Source organism: Callithrix jacchus, chromosome 3 (genome assembly GCF_049354715.1).
Source record: "Callithrix jacchus isolate 240 chromosome 3, calJac240_pri, whole genome shotgun sequence".
Classification (NCBI taxonomy): Eukaryota; Metazoa; Chordata; class Mammalia; order Primates; family Cebidae; genus Callithrix; species Callithrix jacchus.
Window position 1 is genome coordinate 82,368,658 of NC_133504.1, and position 21,651 is coordinate 82,390,308.

Consider the following 21,651-nt stretch of genomic DNA (forward strand, 5'->3'; position numbering starts at 1 on the left):
GATTTCGTGTTTCTTTCCAGCTTGTACTCTATTGCTAATTCATTTCCCTAGAACATATTTTTTTTTGTTTTTGCTCTTCTCACATTTTCTCTTTTTTAAACTCCTGCTATTTTTAGGAACAACCCAGGTAAGCTCTTCAAGATGCCCCTCATCCCTCAAAACTGTTACATTTGTTTTTTTCAGTGCGGTTGAAAGATTTCTTCTGTCTAAACTTCAGGACTCTAATTTAGTTCTTAACCAGTTCTGTCTCCTTCATTTTTTAAAAATCTAGTCTGAGTAGTTTGATTTCATATTTGTTATTCCTAAAAGTCTTTTTAAATTAGTAACTAAATTTCCATAAGGACACTTACTAATTTTTGCCATCTTATTTCACACAGAGTCATTCATTCTAGGTGTTTCGATACATCTTCCATCCAAGATGGCTGGTCCCCATGGATCTGTTGTTACGTTCTTTCCTTTAGCTACTCATTACCTCTTGGTGCAAGAGGTAAGGTAAAGCTGTGAGGATCTAAAAAGGTGACAATTTCATTAGTATTCAAAGTGTGGTAGCCTTTGCTCATATGACCTTAGGGTATATATGAACAAAATACCAATTATCTACTGGCCTTCTCTACTTCTGATCCCAGTTGCAATGATAACTGTTCTGCCAGCACACATATGTAGCTTGTTTGCAGCTCTGCTAGCTCTAGGACATCTAACAAATGCTGCATCTTCCAATGTATCACAGAACAATTTACCTTTCAAGAAAAAAATTCTTGATTTATGAGGGTTATGATGACCCAGTCACTTCATGAGTTCTTTCTGCTATAGCTGCCAGTCTCTGGCCTAACTCTGAAGGAAATAAGATTCAGAGATTACATTTGAGACTTCTGCAATGTGCACACAGGTGGGTTCTCACAGGTAGCCTGTTCTCTCTAGTGCTCCAATTATCAGGCTTGATTGTCATATTTTGCCAGGGAAGTCATTGAAGCAGCCAACTTTCTAGAGTCCTGCCCTCTTCTTTCAACCTTGCTGTGTAGTGTAACACTTATGTTTTTAAGGAACAGTATTAGAATGTACTTCCCTCTGGAATCTGTCTCTTTGATTTCCCATCTGAATCACTCATTTTCTCGTATGTTGGAAAGATATTCTGGTCTTCTCTTATTATTGCACCTGTCACACTACATCACAATTACTTTTGTACTTGTTCCAAGTTCATACTTGGACTTTAAGTTCATTGAGGGCAGCCAATGTGTTTTCTTAATCAAGAGTTACTTCCAGGCCATAAACAGAGTAGCATATCAACCTCTGTTGAATAGTTTGATTTCATTCATCTGAATGTCAATGTTAATTGAAGACCCACCAGTTCAGGTTCTGTGATTGATGATAAAGATGGAGACAAAGAAACCCATGCCCTTCACGCTCTAGCCATTCACCTGACTCCAGGAGGAAAGTTGAGCTGCATGACTTCTACAGTGCCATACTAGTCACATCATCAGTCTGCTCTACTTTGTCTATTTGCTAATATTAAATCAGGCATTTTGATAAATAGAATCATGATGACTAATAATAGAACACTTGGATTGTAGTGCATGGATTGCACCTAATTGATTTTTTAAAAAAATAATATTGATACTGGAAATAGTTGATTATGTTAATATTATTTTTTCAGCAAAAAAATGCTAAAATAATATTTTGTTTCTTATTATCATATAACCTTTTATCTTCTTTTTTGTAATAGGAACAACTGCACTTTATTTATTTCTTCTTATGCATCCTTCAATCATCAGCAATCTCCCTAGTCCAAAGACATTTGAAGAAGTTCAGTTCTTTACTGGCAACAACTATCACAAGGGAATAGACTGGTAAGAAAAAATAACAAGAAATAAATTCCGTTATTAACACACACCCAATCACTGCAGAGCAATTATAGATGTATGTGTGGCATCTGCATAATTACAGGATAAATTTGTTATGCTCAGTTCTACCCACAGTGAATTAGAAATTAATTTATAATGTTGATATGTTTAATCAGTGTTGCCTATAATGTGATTTGGACACTGCAATAATGATAATATTTTTCTGCTGAATTAATATGTTGAATAAAGAACATTATGGTATATATTTCATCAGAATTATTTGTAAGGGTATTTAAAATTCTCTTTAAGCACAGTATTGTTTAACTGTGCCTAGTTTTTTTTTCTGAACACATAATTTGTCTTCACAACAATGTTTGAAGGAACAAATAAATCAGTACTTTGTTTTATTTTATAGTTCGTGACATATGTCTTCATTAACCACGTAAAGTATGAATTTTATTATAATATAGGCTAATATTTGTCATGCAAATAATAACAGCACATTTTCAAAAGCATATCAAATTCTAGTCACACACATACATAAAAGAAATGTTAATTAACACATGATAAATTATGAAAAAATAAAATCACAATATTTCCCCTAAACCAAAATAGAATAAACCTGATATTGGAAATAATTTTTACTCTGGTGATCACCAGAGTGATCTCCAGGTCACGTTCTAGCTCTAGTCCAATTTTCAAGAAAATATGGTCGTGAGTTTAATTTCTAGTTCACAGAGTATATAAAGCAAATCTCACCTGAGGAAATTTTCCCTGAATACACACATCTGCAGCTTGGAAGTCTGTGTGTCATTATCATGAATGAACCTGTTTGCAATGAAAGACACATTTTTTTTTAAGAATCGGCTATAATCAGGGGTGAGCAGGTGCAATACCAGTGAGCAGATCAGGGTTCCCATTGTGGTTAAAGATGTGTCGATTCTGCATCTAGGACATTATACCCTACCTTGCTTTTAAAAAGCTAAATAACCTTTGGAATTGCATGCAGGTTATTAAAAGCAGAAGGGCAATTTTCTCTGATCTGTGAGCACAAATGGAACACAAATTGTTTAGCGGGAATATAGATGAGACTCTTCACCACTCCACATTTGGGAATCATAACAAATGTCAAAGAGGAAAATAAGTGTCTTATATGAAATCTTAATTGCTCTCATTATTTATTTCTAGAACATTTGAGGGTGAGAGAAGTGATGAGCTCTAAGGAGGGTTACACACATAATTAAAGACTTGCACTGAATTAACCTCAGAACATACTGATTCCATAATCCACACACACAGGAATGTTCTGACAGCATATGGAGAAGTGAACCTACTGAGGCACCACAAGATCAACTGACAGGAAATATCCCCTTAATTACTCTAGATAGACTATAATGTGTTCACATTGCTACATGTACTACAAACTGTGCAGAAATTAAGAAAGAAGAGGACAACCATGTCCTAGAATTGTTGGTGTTTTATAGCTATTCAGACTTACACATCTTTCTGTCTTGTGAACTTTAATCTCACTGAAGAATTTCTGCATTCAAATTTGAAAACATACATTTACCATTTTTTAATATCAACTAAACAGCACAGTGTAATTTACTGTTTGCCAAGGGCAAACAGTATTTCTGGAGTTGACTTTTTATAGCACAGAACATCAGCTCAAATTTATAATATTTTTTCTTTGTCCCTTATTGGCCTACCATCATCTCACTCCTTCCCCTGCCCACAATGAGTCATTAGAACAGGAATATTTTAGGTTGTGTATAGAATTCACATTCAATGTGTATAGCATAGCTATTATTTAAACTGTAACATCATAATAATCAGCAATAACTATAAATGAATATTAAAATATTCCAATTATTTCACATTCAGAGTATGGCAAGAAAAATATTTTCAGATTAATTAATTGTCTTTCTCTGCCTTCAGGTATATGGACTTTTTCCCTACACCATCCAATACCACAAGTGACTTTCTGTTTGAAAAGAGTGCTAATTACTTCCATTCAGAAGAAGCTCCCAAACGAGCTGCATCTCTCGTTCCCAAAGCCAAGATCATCACCATCCTCATTGACCCCTCAGACAGGGCATACTCTTGGTACCAGGTATGGTCAGTTAAAAAATCTGCTAAAAGCATTTTGGTATAGCTTAAATGGAGGCAATGACAACCATAATACGACCCAGACACATGAAAAGTCAAATGTAAGACTATCTAAACACCAATCCTTCACCAAAACTTATGAGAAATAGAAGCTGAATATTTAATTCATACCAAGTTGACCAAGGACTTTCAAGCATAAAATAATTATTTAAAAAATAACACATCAGAGAATTAATAAATTTTCTAAACCATGTTGGTTTATCAAAAACTAACAAATTAAAAGTCAGTATCTAGAGAACCTTTAACAAATACATGGTAAGTGGCTTAGAGCCTTTATTTTGTAAAAGTTTCTTCAAATTTAATAAATAAAGTATCAAAGTAGAAAAATAAGCAAACTGGACAAAAGGCACAGGTAAACAATCACACACAAAAACAACTGTCCAACAATTTATGGAAAAAATTGAAAACCAAGTCTCACTCTATCACCCAGGCTGCAATGCAGTGGGCTGCCTCTACTTCCTGGGCTGAAGTGAGCCTTCTGCCTCAGCTTCCCAAGATGCTGAGAGTACAGGTACACATTACTACAGTCACCAATTTTTTTATATTTTTTGTAGAGACGTGGTTTCACCATGTTGCCTAGGTTAGTCTTGAACTCTTGGGCTCAAACAATCACCAACCTCAGCCTCCCAAAATATTGGGACTACAGGCATGAGTCACCAAGCCCAATCCATTCTTTTTTAATATCTTGACCACAATTGTGATGTTTTTCCATGCTGTCAAGAAAGTGATTACCAAGGTTCTCAAGTGTTCCAATAGAAGGTACACTGGGATATTTTCTGAAAACTCATTTGGCAATAGTTACCAAAAAGGATGTAAAGATATTTTGGTGATGTGATTCCCCTTCTGGAATTGATGATAAGGGAAACTTCAAAAAGATGGACAAATATTTCGGAACATTGCAGCACTATCTACAAACATAATAACAAAAGTAAAGTGCCCAGCATTATAGATTTGTGTCATATTAAAATGGAATACTCTGCAGCATCATTTAACTATGGTTTTAATTAATAAAATTATAATTTAAAATGTCTATTTTGATGTGTAGATATGAATTAGTCATAAAGAAATGTGATTAAGCATTGTGAATGTACTGTGAGGAAGCATGTAAAGGTGCTCCGAAAACATTCTGTATGAAAATAAACTGAAGAATTAAAACTGAAGGATGAGTAGATATTAACTGAGTGCAAGTAGAAGGAAGGTGGATTAGAGGACACAGTGTACATGAAACACATTGGATATAAAGAATCAGATCACATTTAAAATGTTAAAAAAAATTCAATGTGGCTGGTGGAAAAATCCTAGGTAGAGACCTATAGAAAATGATGCGAAGAGGCACACTAGGGATAGAACCATCTGGCTGCCACCATTTTTTTGAGCAACTGAAAGCCTTTGAAAAATGGTAGCCAGCGTGTGACTACCAGATTTTCTTTTAGAAAACATCAAATTACTTGTTATTTGAAGAAATTGGAACAGGACAAAAGACTCTTTGGAGAAATCAAATTTGAGGCTATTGCAATAGACCTGTGGAGATATGAAAGCAGTGTAGACAAAATGGTAAGTAGAGATTGAATGAAGAATAAGTATTGAGATATATTTAGAGATTAAAATCAACAGAATCTGATGAGGACATAGTATCTAGGATAAAACAAATTTTCAATCTGGGCACTTAGATGATGGTCATACATTCCCATGAAAAAAAAATCGCTGCAGGTTATAGGAGGTGGTGGGGTGGAGGGAGGCTCAGGACTGAAAAAGTGTAGATTATGATCATGATGAGTGAAATCCTTCATTATCAAAAGAACAGTAAAGTCAGCTGACCCTCTGGGGAGAGGTCTGAGCTAGAGACAGATATTTGTGAATCAGAGGTGTGAAGCCATGGCCATGTAAAAGGTGAAATCGCCTAAGAGAGTTTAGGGATGAAAAGTGCAGAGCAGGATGAGGTGCCAAGAAAGACAAGAAAATATAGCCAAAATAGAAGAAAAAAGTTCAGGAGTGTAGTGACACTGAATCTAAGGGAAGGGAATGCTGCCAGATGGAGGGGACAATAATTCCAAAAAGCTGCTGAAAAATCGAACAGGCAAAGCCAAAGCAAAAGGTATGGAGGGAAATGGAGCCCTTAGCAACAGAGTAAAAAGAGCAAAGCCAGATGGATTTTGGTGAATGAATAAGTAGTTGGGGGTGAAGAAATAGAGGCAGCACTTGAAAAACACTCCAAAGCTTGATTTTGAAAGGGTAAAACAGGACACAATTTTATTACAAAGAAGTAGAAGTGGAATTGAGAAAATATTATCTGTAGTAGTGGTGATTTGAATTATGGTAAGTCATTTCCAAATAAAAAGAGAGGTTAAAGGCCCAGAAGAGAAAACAGGTAACCAACTTGTGAAGATACAAGAAAACATAGCTATAGCAAATGGCTTAGATAGAAGGCCCGGGGAAGCCCTGATGCCTCTTAACTTTTCTTGTGCTGGGATTCCTCTAGCTGTCTGTTCAGTCCTATGAACATGTCAAAATATATTTTAAAAGCATAAAACTAAATATATATACAGAAGGACTGCCAAGTTGAAATATGAAATACTTTTTCAATCATTAACTCATTTTTTAAATTAAATCATTAAATGATAAGTTCTAATGATGAGTCTAGTACTATAATAACTTTGAAATAGCACTGACCTTAAGCAACATTTTGATACATCCTTAGACATATCTGGTGTCTTATCATGAGTAATGGGATATAAAATAACTGATATTTATTGGTGGTAAAATCACAACCACAGTACAATAAATACTGTGGCTGTTTTCTACATTCACAATTAATAAAATGCTGAATTTCATTCAGCAATTACTGAAAACAAAGAGTATTTTTTTTCTTTTGCTGTTCCAAGTTCACAGACAAACTGTATCAACCCAGAATCCCTGGGTTGAAACTTAAAGAATAGAAGAGAGGATGGACGTAGATGCTGGTAAATTCAAAGTCCTGAGATAGAAAAATTGAAGTGAGTATGGTGGTCTCTCCTTTCTTTGAGAAGCCTGAAATGAATTAATGGATTAAAAAAGGGTGATAGTTTGAGGACACAGCAGTTCGAAAAGAGAAGAAGAATGAGGATATGAAATCATTGTACAGTGGTGGGATAAAGCTGTCAACAAATGTAAATTTGCCTACAACAGCGATGGCCTCATTAAAGTTGGTAATCTTGAAGGTATTATAACAGTGTATATATACCAAAATCCCAACGATGCAAGTGCATTTTGTATATGTACAAATTTAGTACACATGCAAATTAATAACAAAATAAAGACAACTAAAGGGAAAAATTTAAAGAGTATAGTAGGATAATAAGTATTTTCATTTTTCCTTCTTTTTCTTGATTTTTCAAAATTTCCTTAATGAAAAATGTATTTTTTATTAAATAATACATTTTTTATTAAAAATACATTTTTTCAGTATTACTGAAAACAAATACTGATGCACAGAAAAATGTGACATTGCAAACTGGAAGGCAGGTAGTTGGGATCCAAAAGAAACACTTAGATTGGAAGCAAAATTTATAAACTACCATCAGAATCTATCTAATCCATGAGTCAGTATTTCCCACAAGATATAAGAATTATGTCCTTCTCACTTTGTGAACACTCATTGCAAAGCAAGATAAATGTGTTTTGTAAGTCTACCAAAAGCATTAAAATGTGAAGCCTTAAAGTTTTGAATTCAAACATTTGAGGAAAATGTTGAGCATTTCCCTAGCAGAAAGCATGGTCACTACTTAGAGCAGATTTAAGTGAATCTTTTTTTTTTTCACATAGATTAAACCAGTTCAATAAAAGAGAATCTTTATGATGTGTGTGCCTCTCTGTGCTTGCTTTTTCAAATAAATTCTTTGAACATATATAGAGGTTTGAAAGGAATTATTTTTCTGATAATACTTTTTATTGCTGTATTGCAGTGAGTAGGGCCCTACACTGCTCCACATTTCAAAATAATGTAGCCTATTACTTAGCTAGTCCTGTCTATTCAGTAAATACCATAAATTCAAAGCTCAGCAGGTATAATTCAGAAACTCCTACAAATGTCACCTGCCACTGTAATTTCTACCCCACACTTTTATAATGGACCTCGCAGAGGAGCAATAGTGCTATTTTTTCCATAAAACATGTCCCTGTGCGACCTCATGGGCATATTTTTATGCTAATCTACTTAGTTGCAGGAATACAAAGAAAATTTGGTGGTAAACTGGAAGAAGTCAATATGGAACAGATTAAGCACAGTTTCATATTAGCACTGAAAAAAAAGTTTGCATTACTGTATTAAATCGGTATATACTGTGTTTCTCATTCTTTACTGAAATTACATAATTTCTACACATTTTGTTAATTAAACAAATTATATAAACTATACTCACCATAAGGTATATACATGTAAAAACGTCAATAAATACACAACAATGAGAAGACTTCAAAGTGTGTGCCACTTACTAATTATTCTTTAATCATTTAAATTCCTAATCATCTTTACTTTTCTAGTTATTTTCATTTCTAGATAAATAAAAATTTATTTTTTCACCAATTCCTAATCATCTTTACTCTTCTAGTTATTTTTATTTCTAAGTCACATATAAGACCCATCACACACACATAAGGCCAGCCATTACATAGTCATAGCAGGGACCAATATACTTCCACCATTACCCTACATTAGAACTTTTTCAAATTCACTTTTAGAATTCTCTCAACACTTATTCCTGCACACTTCATCAACCTTCGCTTAACTTACCTTAGATGATAAATTCCTCTTAGTTTTCATATGTGTTTGGTATTTTTTTCTGATTTCACAATCTTTCTCATTACATTTTAGCTAAAAAGCTTCAGCTATTGAAAAGTCCTTTCATTTGGCAGTCACAATTAATCACTTACTGGTCTGGCTGTCACAGCAAGTAACTTCTACCTGTAGTCAAGTAAACAACTTTATTCCATCTATTGTCTTCCACACAAGATCTGATTTCTTTGAAGAGAGTGATTATATCTTATATCTTTTCATCTCCAGGATCTATCTCAGATCTTTGTTATAGTAAGAAACTTCTAAAATGCTTGTTAAACTATGTTGACTGTTAGGTTTATCTCTCACTGAGCTGGGCTCTCTCCTGCTCAACCAATGATGGTTTGGTGTGACACAGGGGATTTAGCACTGAAAAGTAGAAGTGAAGCAGTGTTCTCGAATTAGCAGGATTAAGTAGAAACCCATGTGAGACCTAACAGAAAGGACCTTGGGTGACATCAATATGAATATGACATCCAAACAAGCATGAGAAAAAAACTAGCACCTGCTGCACAGGGATATTGGGGAAATGTTAGAACCTGAAGGAATGGCTGTAATGAAACAATAGCCCAAGAAACATGTAAGACTATTCTTAAATAGACTATTCTTACAAAATCTAATTTTTTCATCAGGCTTGATTTGTCTGGTCTCTGACATCTTCTCATTCTTAATAATATCCATGAAGAAAATCTTCCCATGCTATCTCTGCTTTGCACCTAACCACTTTAGACACAAATATAACCACAAATTTATGTGCACACCACTTGATATATAGTGAAGGCTTGTAATTTAATGTGCTTTCAAATAAGCAGTGTGCCAATGCTTGTTCCAATATATGCAGTTTTCATTCTATTTCTTTTCATTCATTTTCATTCTAAAATTAACTATTCAATTTTTTATTATTTTGTGGCAGAAAGGACACACACACACACACACACACATCAAACACACTCATGCACATGCCCACCCATCCACATATGCATATGTACACAGGCATTTAAAAAAATCTGACTTTACAATTGACTTTCTTGTTAAAGCACCAACGATCACATGAAGATCCAGCTGCCCTGAGATTCAATTTCTATGAAGTTATCACAACAGGACATTGGGCCCCATCTGACTTAAAAACTTTGCAGAGAAGATGCCTAGTACCTGGATGGTATGCAGTCCACATAGAAAGATGGCTAACTTACTTTGCTACTTCTCAGGTAATGTCCTGAAATTACTTTCTTCTGTTTATTATATCATGATCGTATTGCACTGATAAGCAGAAAATGTGAATGAACATTGCCACAGATGTTGATATAGCCAGAGACAATGATAAGTAAGGAAAAAGATGTACATTTTACATTTTTAATTTCATTAATACTATTAAAATGATAAATATCTCTAAACCACATTTTTGCAATCTCCTTTTGAACAGTAGCTAGTCTTAAAGTGATAAAGTCTCACACATGAGACATCATGTGACTTACAGGCAACAATTATAAATTACCAGTACATCAGCCAACTAGACAACAGCTTTATGGAACACCACATGCAAATACCTACATGTTGTTTGTTCTGTGTGGCCCTTATAAGAAAAGAAGGACTGCCAAATAGGACATGTTATAATAGCTACAGGAACAGGAGCTAGACCAAGAAACAAGGATTTTTAAAAGGCATCCATATCTTTTTTTTTAATTGGTTTTTTGTTACTATTATGCATTAAGTTCTGTGACATGTTTGCAAAACACGCAGGTTAGTTACATAGGTATACATGTGCCATGGTGGTTTGCTGCACCCATCAAACTGTCATCTACATTAGGTATTTCTCCTAATGCTATCCCTCCCCTTGCTCTCCACCCTGACAGTCCCTGGTGTGTGATGTTCCCCTCCCTGTGCTTGTATTTTTTAATTATTCAACTCCCATTTTTGAGTGAGAACATGCTGTGTTAGGTTTTCTGTTCCTGTGTTAGTTTGCCAAGAATGATGGCTCCCAGCTTCATCCATGTCCCTGCGAAGGACATGAAATCATACTTTTTTATGGCTGCATAGTATTCCATGGTGTATATGTGCCACATTTTCTTTATCCAGTGTATCGTTGATAGGCATGTGGGTTGGTTCTAAGTCTTTACTATTGTGAATAGCGCTGAAATAAATATACATGTGCATTTGTCTTTATAGTAGAATGATTTACAATCCTTTGGATATATACCAAGTAATGAGATAGCTGGGTCAAATTATATTTCTAGTTTTAGATCCTTGAGGAATCGCCACACTGTCTTCTACAATGGCTGAACTAATTTACACTTCCACCAACAGTATAAAAGTGTTCCTATTTCTCCACATCCTCTCCAGCATCTGTTGTTTCCTGACTTTTTAATAATTGCCATTCTAACTAGTGTAAGATAGTATCTCATCGTGGTTTTGATGTGCATTTTTCTAATGACTGGTGATGATGAGCTTTCCTTCATATGTTTATTGGCCACATAAATGTCTTCTTTTGAGAAGTGTCTGTTCACATCCTTCACCCACTTTATGATGGGGTTCATTGTTTTTTTCTTGTAAATTGTTTAAGTTCCTTGTAGATTCTGGATAGATGGCAAAACTTTTCTCCCATTCTATGGGTTGCTTGTTGACTCTGATAATAGTTTCTTTTGCTGTGCAGAAGCTCGTTAGTTTAATTAGATCCTATTTGTCTATTTTGGTTTTTGATGCCATTGCTCTTGGTGTTTTAATCATGAAGACTTTGTCCATGCCTATGTCCTGGCTGGTATTGCCTGGATATTCTTCTAGGATTTGTATGGTTTTAAGTTTTACATTTAAATCTTTAATCCATCTTGAGTTAATTTTTTGATAAGGCATAAGGAAGGGGTCCAGTTTCTGTTTTCTGCATATGGCTAGCCAGTTTTCCCAGCACCATTTTATTAAATAGGGAATCCTTCCCTGTTGCTTGTTTTTGTCAGGTTTATCAAAGATCAGAGGGTTGGAGATGTGTAGTGTTATTTCTGAGGCCTCTGATTCCTTCCATTGGTTATATATTTGTTGCTGTTGTTGTTGTTGTCCCAGTACCATGCTGTTTTTGTTAGGGAGCCTTGTATCATAGTTTGAAGTCAGGTACCATGGTGCCTCTAGCTTTGTTCTTTTTGCTTACAATTGTCTTGGTTACAAGTGCTTTTTTGTGGTTCCATATGAAACATCAACAACAACATAAAGGACCGCACACAAAAACCCCATCTAAAAGTTATCAGCCTCAAAGATCAAAGGTAGATAAATCCACAAAGATGAAGGAAAAAGTGAAAAAATGTTGAAAATTCCAAAAACTAGAATGCCTCTTCTCCTCCAAAATACTGCAACTCTTCCCCAGCAAAGCACAAAACTGGATGGAGAATGAGATGGTGAATTGACAGAATTAGGCTTCAGAAGGAGGGTAATAAACTCCTCTGAGCTAAAGAAACATGTTGTAACCCAATGCAAGGATGCTAGAACCTTTATAAAGATTACAGAAACTGCTAACTCAAATAACCAATTTAGAGAAGAACACAAATGGCCGGACAGAACTGGAAAACACAGTGCAAGAACTTTGTGAAGCACACACAAGTATCAATAGCCAAATTAATCATGTAGAAGAAAGGATATTAGAGACCAAAGATCACAGAGAATATAAAGGAACAAACAAAGTCTCCAAAAAATATGGGACTATGTGAAAAGACCAAAGCTGTGATTGATTGGTGTACTTGAAAGTGATAGGGAGAATGGAACCAAGTTGGAAAACACACTTCAGGATACTATCCAGGAAAGCTTCCCTAACCTAGCAAGACAGGACAACATTTAAATTCAGGAAATAAAGAGGACACCACTAAGATACTCTTTGAGAATAGCAACCCCAAGACACATAATTGTCAGATTTTCCAAGGTTGAAATGAAGGGAAAAAAATGTTAAGGGCAGCCAGAGAGAAAGGTCAGGTTACCTACAAAGGGAAGCCATCAGACTAACATCAGATCACTCTGCAGAAACCCTACAAGCCAGAAGAGAGTGGGGGCCAATAGCCAACATCCTTAAATAAAAAATTTTTTTCAAACAAAAAAAAGAATTTCATATCCAGCCACACTTAGCTTTACAAAGGAGAAATAAAATCCTTTCCAGACAAGCAAATGCTGAGGGATTTTTCACCACCAGGGCTGTCTTACAAGAGCTGAAGGAAGCACTAAATATGGAAAGGAAAACCTGGCACCAGTCCTGCAAAACACACCAAAATATAAAGACCAATGACACTATGAAGTAACTGCATTAACTAATGTGCAAAATAACCAGCTAGCAACATGATAACAGAATCAAATTCACACGTAATTATATTAACTTAAAATGGAAATGGGCTAAATGCCCCAATGAAAAGACACAGATTGGCAAATTGAATAGAGTCAAGACTCATTGGTGTGCTGTATTCAGGAGAGCCATCTCATGTGCAAAGACACACATAGACTCAAAATAAAAAAATAGAGGAATATTTACCAAGCAAATGGAAAGCAAAAAGAAAGCAGGGGTTGCAATTTTAGTCTCTGATAAAACAGACTTTAAACCCACAAAGATCAAAACAGACAAAGAAGTGTATTACATAATGGTAAAGGAATCATGCAATAAGAAGAGCTAAGTATCCTAAATATATATGCACCCAATACAGGATGACTGAGATTCATGAAACAAATGCTTAGAGACCTACAAACAGACTTCAACTCCCACACACTAATAGTGAGAGTCTTTAACACCTCAATGTCAATGTTAGACAGAACAATGAGACAGAAAATTAACAAGGATATTCAGGACTTGAACTCAGCTCTGGACCAAGTGGACGCAATAGACAGCTACAGAACTCTACACTCCAAATCCACAGAATAAACATTCCTCTCAACACCACCTAGCATGTATTCTAAAATCAACCACATAATTGGAAGTAAAACATTCCTCAGCAAATGCAAAAGAACAGAAATCATGACAGTCTCTGAGACACAGTGCAATCAAATGAGGACTCAGGATTAAGAAACTCCCTCAAAACTGCACAACTACATGGAAATTGAACAACCTGCTCCTGGATGACTACTGGGTAAATAGTAAAACTAAGGCGCAAAAAAAGAAATTTTTTTAAACTAATGAGAGCAAATAGACAACATACCATATCTCTGGGACACAGGTAAAGCAATGTTAAGACAGAAATTTATGGCACTAAATGTCAACAACAGAAAGCTGGAAAGATCTAAATCCCTAATATCACAGTTAAAATAACTAGAAAAGCAAGAGCAAACAAATTCAAAAGCTAGCAGAAGATGAGAAATAAATAAGACCATATGAGAACTGAAGGAGATAGAGACATGAAAAACCCTTCAAAAAATCAACAAATACAGGAGTTGGATTCTGAAAAGATTAAGAAAATAGATGGACTACTAGCTAGACTAATGAAGAAAATACAAAAGAATCAAATAGACACAATAAAAAATGATAAAAGGGATATCACCACTGATCCCACAGAAATACGAACTACCATCAACAAGTACTATTAACAGCTCTGTGCAAATAAACTAGAAAATCTAGAAGAAATGGATAAATTCCTGGACACATACACCCTTCCAAGTCTAAACAAGGAAGAAGTCAAAACCCTGAATAGACCAATAACAAGTTATAAAATTGAGGCAGTAATTAATAGCCTACCAACCGAAAACCAAAACCCAGGATCAGACAGATTCATAGCTGAATTCTACCAGAGGTACAAACAGGAGATGGTACCTTTCCTTCTGAAACTATTCTAAGAAAATAGTTTGGATATATACCAAGTAATGGGATAGCTGGATCAAATGGTATTTCTAGTTCTAGATCCTTGAGGAATTGTCACACTGTGAAACTATTCCAAACAACAGAAAAAGTGGGACTCCTCCCTAATTTATTTTATAAGGACAGCATCATCCTGATACCAAAACTTGGCAACACAGCAACAACAGCAACAAAAAAACATATCTTTTCTACTCTGTCTTCCAGATCAGGGCAAATTGAAGCCCTAGCAGGTGGGCCTCACCATTGACCTTTTTCCCAGTATTCCTTCAACTATTACGATATTACAGGGCAGTGATACAATGATCAGTAAGGGAGGGACAAACATTTCCCTCCTCCCTCTGTCATTTAAAAAAAAAAAAAACAAAAAAAAGAATAGATGGATAATTTTCATTTGGATGACCACTGTTTCTGAGCCCTAAGCTCCAGGTTTCACTAATAGGAATTTGGTAGGCTGGATAATTATCTGATTATACAACAAATGGAAAATCATGTTTCTACTGAAGTACTAAATCAAGAAAGTGTCTATGTTTACTTCTGATTTACAAAAAGCATGTTAAGGGCTATAACTTGATAATTCACAAGAAATGATGCCTATGGCAGACTTAATTGTTTATGTGAAAGGATGCAAGAATAACATACATTCAAATGTATTCTAAGGAGGGCATACTTGCTTCCTATTCACACCGACCTAATTTATGAATACCATACCAGGTAAAGGAAGACCACACAGTCTATTCAATCTAATTTTGTTCTTCATAAAGTAGACTATTTTTGACTTTACAGTTGCTAATTATTGACGGACAGCAGCTGAGATCTGACCCAGCTACTGTGATGGATGAAGTCCAGAAGTTTCTGGGAGTTACACCTCATTATAATTACTCTGAAGCACTAACGTGAGTCTATTGTCATGCTTGGTTTCATATCCATTATTTGCTGTCATAAATTATCACTGGTAGGTGTGTATATAATATCATTAATACTATGAATGCATACATCAAAAGCTATCTACAAGCAATCAAAGGAGTATCCTCATTACTCATGTAGTGTTTCTCTTTTAAATACCTGAAATACTTTATTTTATAAAGTATATTTTATATTATGGTATATTCCTCTTTTCTTGAGGTTTCCCTGTATAAGTTTGATTAAGTAAATTTTTTACATGCAGAAAGTATCCTAGATATTTAGCTTACAGAGGTGAAAAAGATACGGTCTCTTCTTCCAAGTAATTTGCAGGTTAGAAATGAAATACAATATTTAGGGCAAAATTGGGAAATGAATATATTCGTGTTTTATTCTGTATTTACTAAATTATTTATAACCAAATATAATCATGCATTGTGTTCTAGCTATTTATTGTTACATGACAAACCATCCCAAACCTAGTGGCATATAATGACCATCTACTTTATTATGCTCATGAAATCTGTAGGTCAGGAATTAGATATGATACAGAAAGATGGTTTGTCTTTGCTCATGATGTCTAGCAACACAGCTTGGAAGACTTGAATATCTAGATATGACTCACGTGACTGGGCCCTGAAATCATCTGGAGTCTCCTTCACTCACATCTCTGAATCTTGAACTGAGATGGCTCAAAGGCTGAGATCAGTGGGTTGAAGACTCTCCATGAGGCCTCTCTGGATGGCTTGGCTTTCTCACACTGTGGTGGCTGTGTTCCAAGAGGGAGCAATAAGTCAAGGGAGTATGGTGGTCCAAGACAGCCAAGTTCTTCTCTGACCTAGACCTGCAAGTCACACAGCATTACTTAGGCTGCATTCTATTTGTTACAATAGTCACTAAAGTGATCCAGATCCAAGGGGAACAAAAGAAGACTGCACCTCTTGATGGGGTGGGGCAAGGTCGCCAGTGGGAAAGAATGTGGGATGGAAGATAAGGTTGCTGTCATCTTGAGAAAATAAAATGGGGAGAAATGTAAAAGAAGCAAAATGGCAAACAAAAACAAGCAGCCAAAATATAACTTAAAAGGGCATGTACTTTACTCATAAAAGGCTCTCCCACGATGTCTGATATAAATCTTGTTAAATTTTAGACAAACTTCTAACAAGTCCAATTGTATAATTTCCCAGTTCACAGCAGATTAGAATCAGCAATTAGACAATTAGGGAGGCTAACAGAGGGACAGGAAAAGCAGTAATAAGATTGGGTTGTTCCTTATCCAGTAAAACAACCTTAATGAAGTTTTTACCTACACATGGAAATAACAACACAAGGCATATTCCTGTTAATTAAGTAAACAAAGTTTCCTATAATATGTTTGTATTAATAGTTACCGATGTTGGCTTTCTTCCCCTGCCTCTCAGCGGTAGTTGAGGTAATGTTTCTATTCTGTTTATGACAAATAGTTGCTTTCGGTTCAATAAACCTGCAAAATCATACTTTTGAAGGAGAGATTACAAACAAGTACATAATATATGGTTTTAATATGTCTCACACATCACAAAAATTAATAACTATAGTGATGTTCAGTAGAATAAAAAACTCAAACAGCAACCAACTCATGTACTAAAAGGTGTCTAACAGCTATATTGAGGAAGGCTTTGCATCTTAATTTCACAATTTCATGCCTACTAAAGTAAAACCATAAAGCAATGAATTGATATAACTTAGAGAGGATAAATGTCCTTTGTTAGACTTAGGCATATGAAGTTGCCAATGCAATAAATGAAACCAGGACAGCAAAATCATGTGGATTCAAGGTTATGACAACCCTATCTAAAAAATTGACTTTCAATATTCTGGATGGCTCTCCTTTCTCTGATTGTATCAAGCTGTGCCTCACAACAGCTGCCGTGGAAAGCAAGGAGAGACCACAGCCCATCCTGAGACCTTGGCACTACCTGAGAGCAAAGGAGATGCTCTCAGCATGTGTATAAATATCTTGACTTTGCTGCCAGGGCTGTATTTTACCTTAATGCAGTTAAATATTCTCATCCTGAGGCAGAAAACGCTGTTTAGGGACACTATTATGCCGACTTCCTCATCTCATTTTATACAGCATGCTGAATTGTTTTTCCTCTTGGGAAATTAATGAAAACAGGAGAAAGGACTGTGATAGGCAAAGAGCAGATTGAAAAGTCCAGGTTAGAAATGACTCTGTCTCTCTTTTATCCATTTAACTAGTGATGTATTTAATTTTAATTTACAACATGTACCAGGACAACTTGGATTGCAAGGTTCAGGTCTCTAATAATAGGTTGGGCAGGGAACTGTGAAGGAAACTTCTCTCTCCCCCAAAATGAATTCACATATGTGCAGAGGCAAATTGCAGGTGCACCGGTATTATAGGAATGGGCCCAGGGCAACAAAATATTCTGCAACTAATTAACTTTACATCCCAGTCAATTATGTTTCATCCTTCTAAAACATCTGCTGAGCAACAAAAATGCAAACCTTTTTGACGTTTTATGCATGCATCAAGTTCCATAGTAATGAACTTAAAATTTCCCTTCTAATTTGGTTCATTCTTCCATTTTTCCTATCTTGTTAGTCCTAAACAAAAATCCTTATATATTTGACTTTTAAAAATTAATTAGGCCTTTCTTTTATAACTCAGTGCAGGCAGGGGAGCAAAACAACATTAGAGTTTTCTTTAAGAATATAGGTAGGTACCTAGTCCAGGCACGGTGACTCAAGCCTATGATCCCAGCACTTTGGGAGAACGAGGCGGGTGGATCGCCTGAGGTCAGGAGTTTGAGGCCAGCCTGGCCAACATGGTGAAACCCCGTCTATACTAAATACACAAAAAAATTAGCCAAGCATGGTAGCCCATGCCTATAATCTCAGCTACTTGGGAGGCTGAGGCCGAAGATTTGCTTGAACCCGGGAGGTGGAGGTTGCAGTGAGCCAAAATCACATCGCTTCTTTCCAGCCTGGGTGGCCGAGTAAGACTGTCTCAAGGAAAAAAAAAAAAAAAGATTATAGGTACCTGGTTATCCAATAGATTATCTGCCTTTAGCAAAAGAAAAAAGTAAGAAGTTGTCTAATCTTCCACTTTATTTTTACACTTCTAATTTGTTTTTTAAAAGTATAAGCATTTGGAACTGTAAATAAATGCAATACTCTGCAAATTGAAAGCTTTAATTCATGTTTGTATTCACAGAAGTATAGCTACATTACATTCAACCCCTTTAACGTACACTGATGAATGACTTCAAATAAATCTGTTAACATAGCTTTGAAATCATATCCATAAGTAAATAAAATATTCTAACATTCCTTTGTATAATGGGCTGTAATTTTAGTGATTGGTCTTTGATCTTTTATGAATAGGTGAGCTAAGGAAATTAAGTTTAAATTTTTAACGTAAAATTAAACTAAAGATCTATGTCTTTTTTAAATTAGAGTATAGACTCTTAAAATATATAATAACATATAGCTTCTTTCATCTCAGCCCCTCTCAAATCAGCTAAATACATGTCTGTAAAAATAGGCATATAAAAATACATTTCCTTTATTCAATTGGTGAGGCTCTTTCACTGAAAATTCCATATATAGTTTATAATCGTTTTTTATGTATTGTAGGTTTGATCCCCAAAAGGGTTTTTGGTGTCAACTACTGGAAGGAGGAAAGACAAAATGCCTTGGAAAAGGCAAAGGCCGAAAATATCCACCCATGGATCCAGAGGTAATATTCTCTTAATCTTTGAATTACTCTAGCAAAAATATTTGCAAATAGCTATTTAAAAACTAGTAACAATAAATTTCCTTATTTTTTCTGCTCTTTCTTTGCCATTAATAATTTTATATACTTAGAAGATGACAGATGTAATTGACACATAGATAACTGATAGGTGATAGATAGATAGATTAGATAGATAGATGAGTAGATAGATACAAGGATTAATATACATTCCTAGAAATTCTTTGCTGTTTGAATACAATTCAAACATAAATATTTACTGAAAACTGACTCCTTTCCAAATGCTAAAGCACTTAAATAGTTTACTAAACAAGTAATTTTTGATAGAATATTCAAGCATTATTAATATATATTCAATACAGATATCCAATGCCTACGTCACAGGTGGAACTGAGCTAAGCAATGGAAAGAATACAAAGATAAAAGAGTTATGAACTCAGATTTATTACAGGATAAATAAATTAGTTGTATGCACTGATTCATAATAGGGACATAAAACATAAAACAATGATAAAACTAGAAAAAGACAGGAAAATATCTCAATAGAAGAATAGAATATGAGAAGAAATGCCTTATCTAGTAGATTAGGCTTGCAAAACCAGCCAGCAGTTGGCTCAGCCAGGTGTCATACATATTTCTCTTACGGCGAGGTCTGCAAAGGGGTGCAGGTGATTCATGGGTTACTATAGGAAATGATGTACCAGAAGGTGCTTAAACTACATTTTTGAACACAATAATTTCAAAAGGGTTTCAGAAATCACTTTAATCCACCAAGAAATCAATGTAATGTTCCCACTACTGCTATAAACATCTTATCCGAAATGTGAAGTGTTTACAATCTGGTTTAAGGGAAGAAACATAATGAAATATCTGGTGAATGGTCCAAGATGAAATGTAGTTGTTTTAAATCCATTTCCACAGTATACACAAAAGTTGCTAAGGGAGTTTTACATGGAAAGACCATTTGTGTTAAGATATTGAGGAGGGCTTAAGAGAGATAGAGGAACTTGGGCCAAATGGAAAACAATGAAGGAGCCATTGTTACCTACGCCAGCAACAGGGAAAGTGTTTATCTCTCATTTTATCAAACAGACAAAACTCTCTGCCAAATGGGTTATAATATGAAATAAGTGACACCCAGAAAGAAATTTCAATTAGAAATGTCCTGGTTTCCAGAAATCTATGCAAATGAAAGATAAATATAAAACTAAAACCATTCATTTGTTTTACTTAGAGTTTCTCTAATAAAGGCCCATCTCTGCAGCCTGATTAGAAATATGAGAATTTATATTTAAAACGAGTCAAGCTTCAGAGACCTTATAATATTTTGGAAGCCAAAAGCTCTTAGTGACTAAAAAAATCTATTTCAGCCCTCAGTAAATGCAGAAATATTGTACGTAATATTGCAAGTTATTATTTGTAATATAATGTGAATTTTAGTTTTTATTATTATGCTCTCATTTAATTTTTGTCTTATGGTCCAGTTTTCAAATAAAATGTATGTATGTTTATCTAGCTTACTTCTGTAAATTTAATTCCTCATGAGGTCCCTATCCCATTTATCTCTAGTATTATACTCCTGTCATCGTTTTTTCTTTGTGTGGAGACTTCATATATCCCACAATAAATACGTGTTGTAATGACAGATAAGCCACATACAATGTCCCTGGTCCTATTTCTATTTTGTAGCTACACATTTGCCAAATATTTTCAAAAGGTAAAAATAACTGATTCTTGAGGAAAAATACAAGAAATATGTTGTAGACAGACACATTCCTTAAGAAATACACATTACAAAATCCTGTTTGATGAAACGAAGAGCTTCTTTCAAGTTCTTTTTTCTTTTTTCCTTTCCAGTCTAGAAGTTTCCTCTCTAATTACTACCGAGATCATAACGTGGAACTATCCAAACTGCTACACAGACTGGGACAGCCTCTGCCATCATGGCTGAGACAGGAGCTGCAGAAAGTGAGATAGCACTGGAGACAAGAGCAAAGCCTCTCAAGATACTTTTAGTGTTAAGAAAACAAAAACAAAAAAAACAAAAAAAAAACACAACCTTTATTCTCAAGCACTTGTGATTGTCAACAAAGAAATATGTGAATAAATCCTTCAGTCTTTTTCATAAAATGAAAACTGTTATATATGCACGTACTGACAATTACTAGCATCAATCCCTGTGTAAGCTTTTGGAAGATAATGTGGGGGGTTGTGGCATTAACTAGTTTCTAGTGTAGAGATCATAGCACAGCCCATATCCTTTGTTAAGCATAAGGTTTCAGATACCCTATATATGACTGATAATCTGGATTATATACAAATGATCAATTAAATTTTTGAGATAAAAATAAGGACCGAGGTATCCGTA

At 35.0% G+C, this 21,651-nt stretch overlaps 1 protein-coding gene across 1 annotated transcript in view; it reads left to right on the forward strand.

The window, feature by feature from the left end:
• LOC100395907 (N-deacetylase and N-sulfotransferase 4) overlaps positions 1-21,308 on the forward strand; it is a 308,362-nt gene extending 287,054 nt beyond the window's left edge. The window contains exons 9-14 of the mRNA XM_002745451.7: positions 1,721-1,844; positions 3,777-3,951; positions 9,855-10,025; positions 15,407-15,516; positions 19,166-19,268; positions 21,141-21,308. Coding sequence (XP_002745497.5) covers positions 1,721-1,844; positions 3,777-3,951; positions 9,855-10,025; positions 15,407-15,516; positions 19,166-19,268; positions 21,141-21,260 — 803 coding nt within the window. The 3' untranslated portion in view covers positions 21,261-21,308. The remainder of the gene's footprint in view (positions 1-1,720; positions 1,845-3,776; positions 3,952-9,854; positions 10,026-15,406; positions 15,517-19,165; positions 19,269-21,140) is intronic.
• The last annotated feature ends 343 nt before the right edge of the window (positions 21,309-21,651 follow it).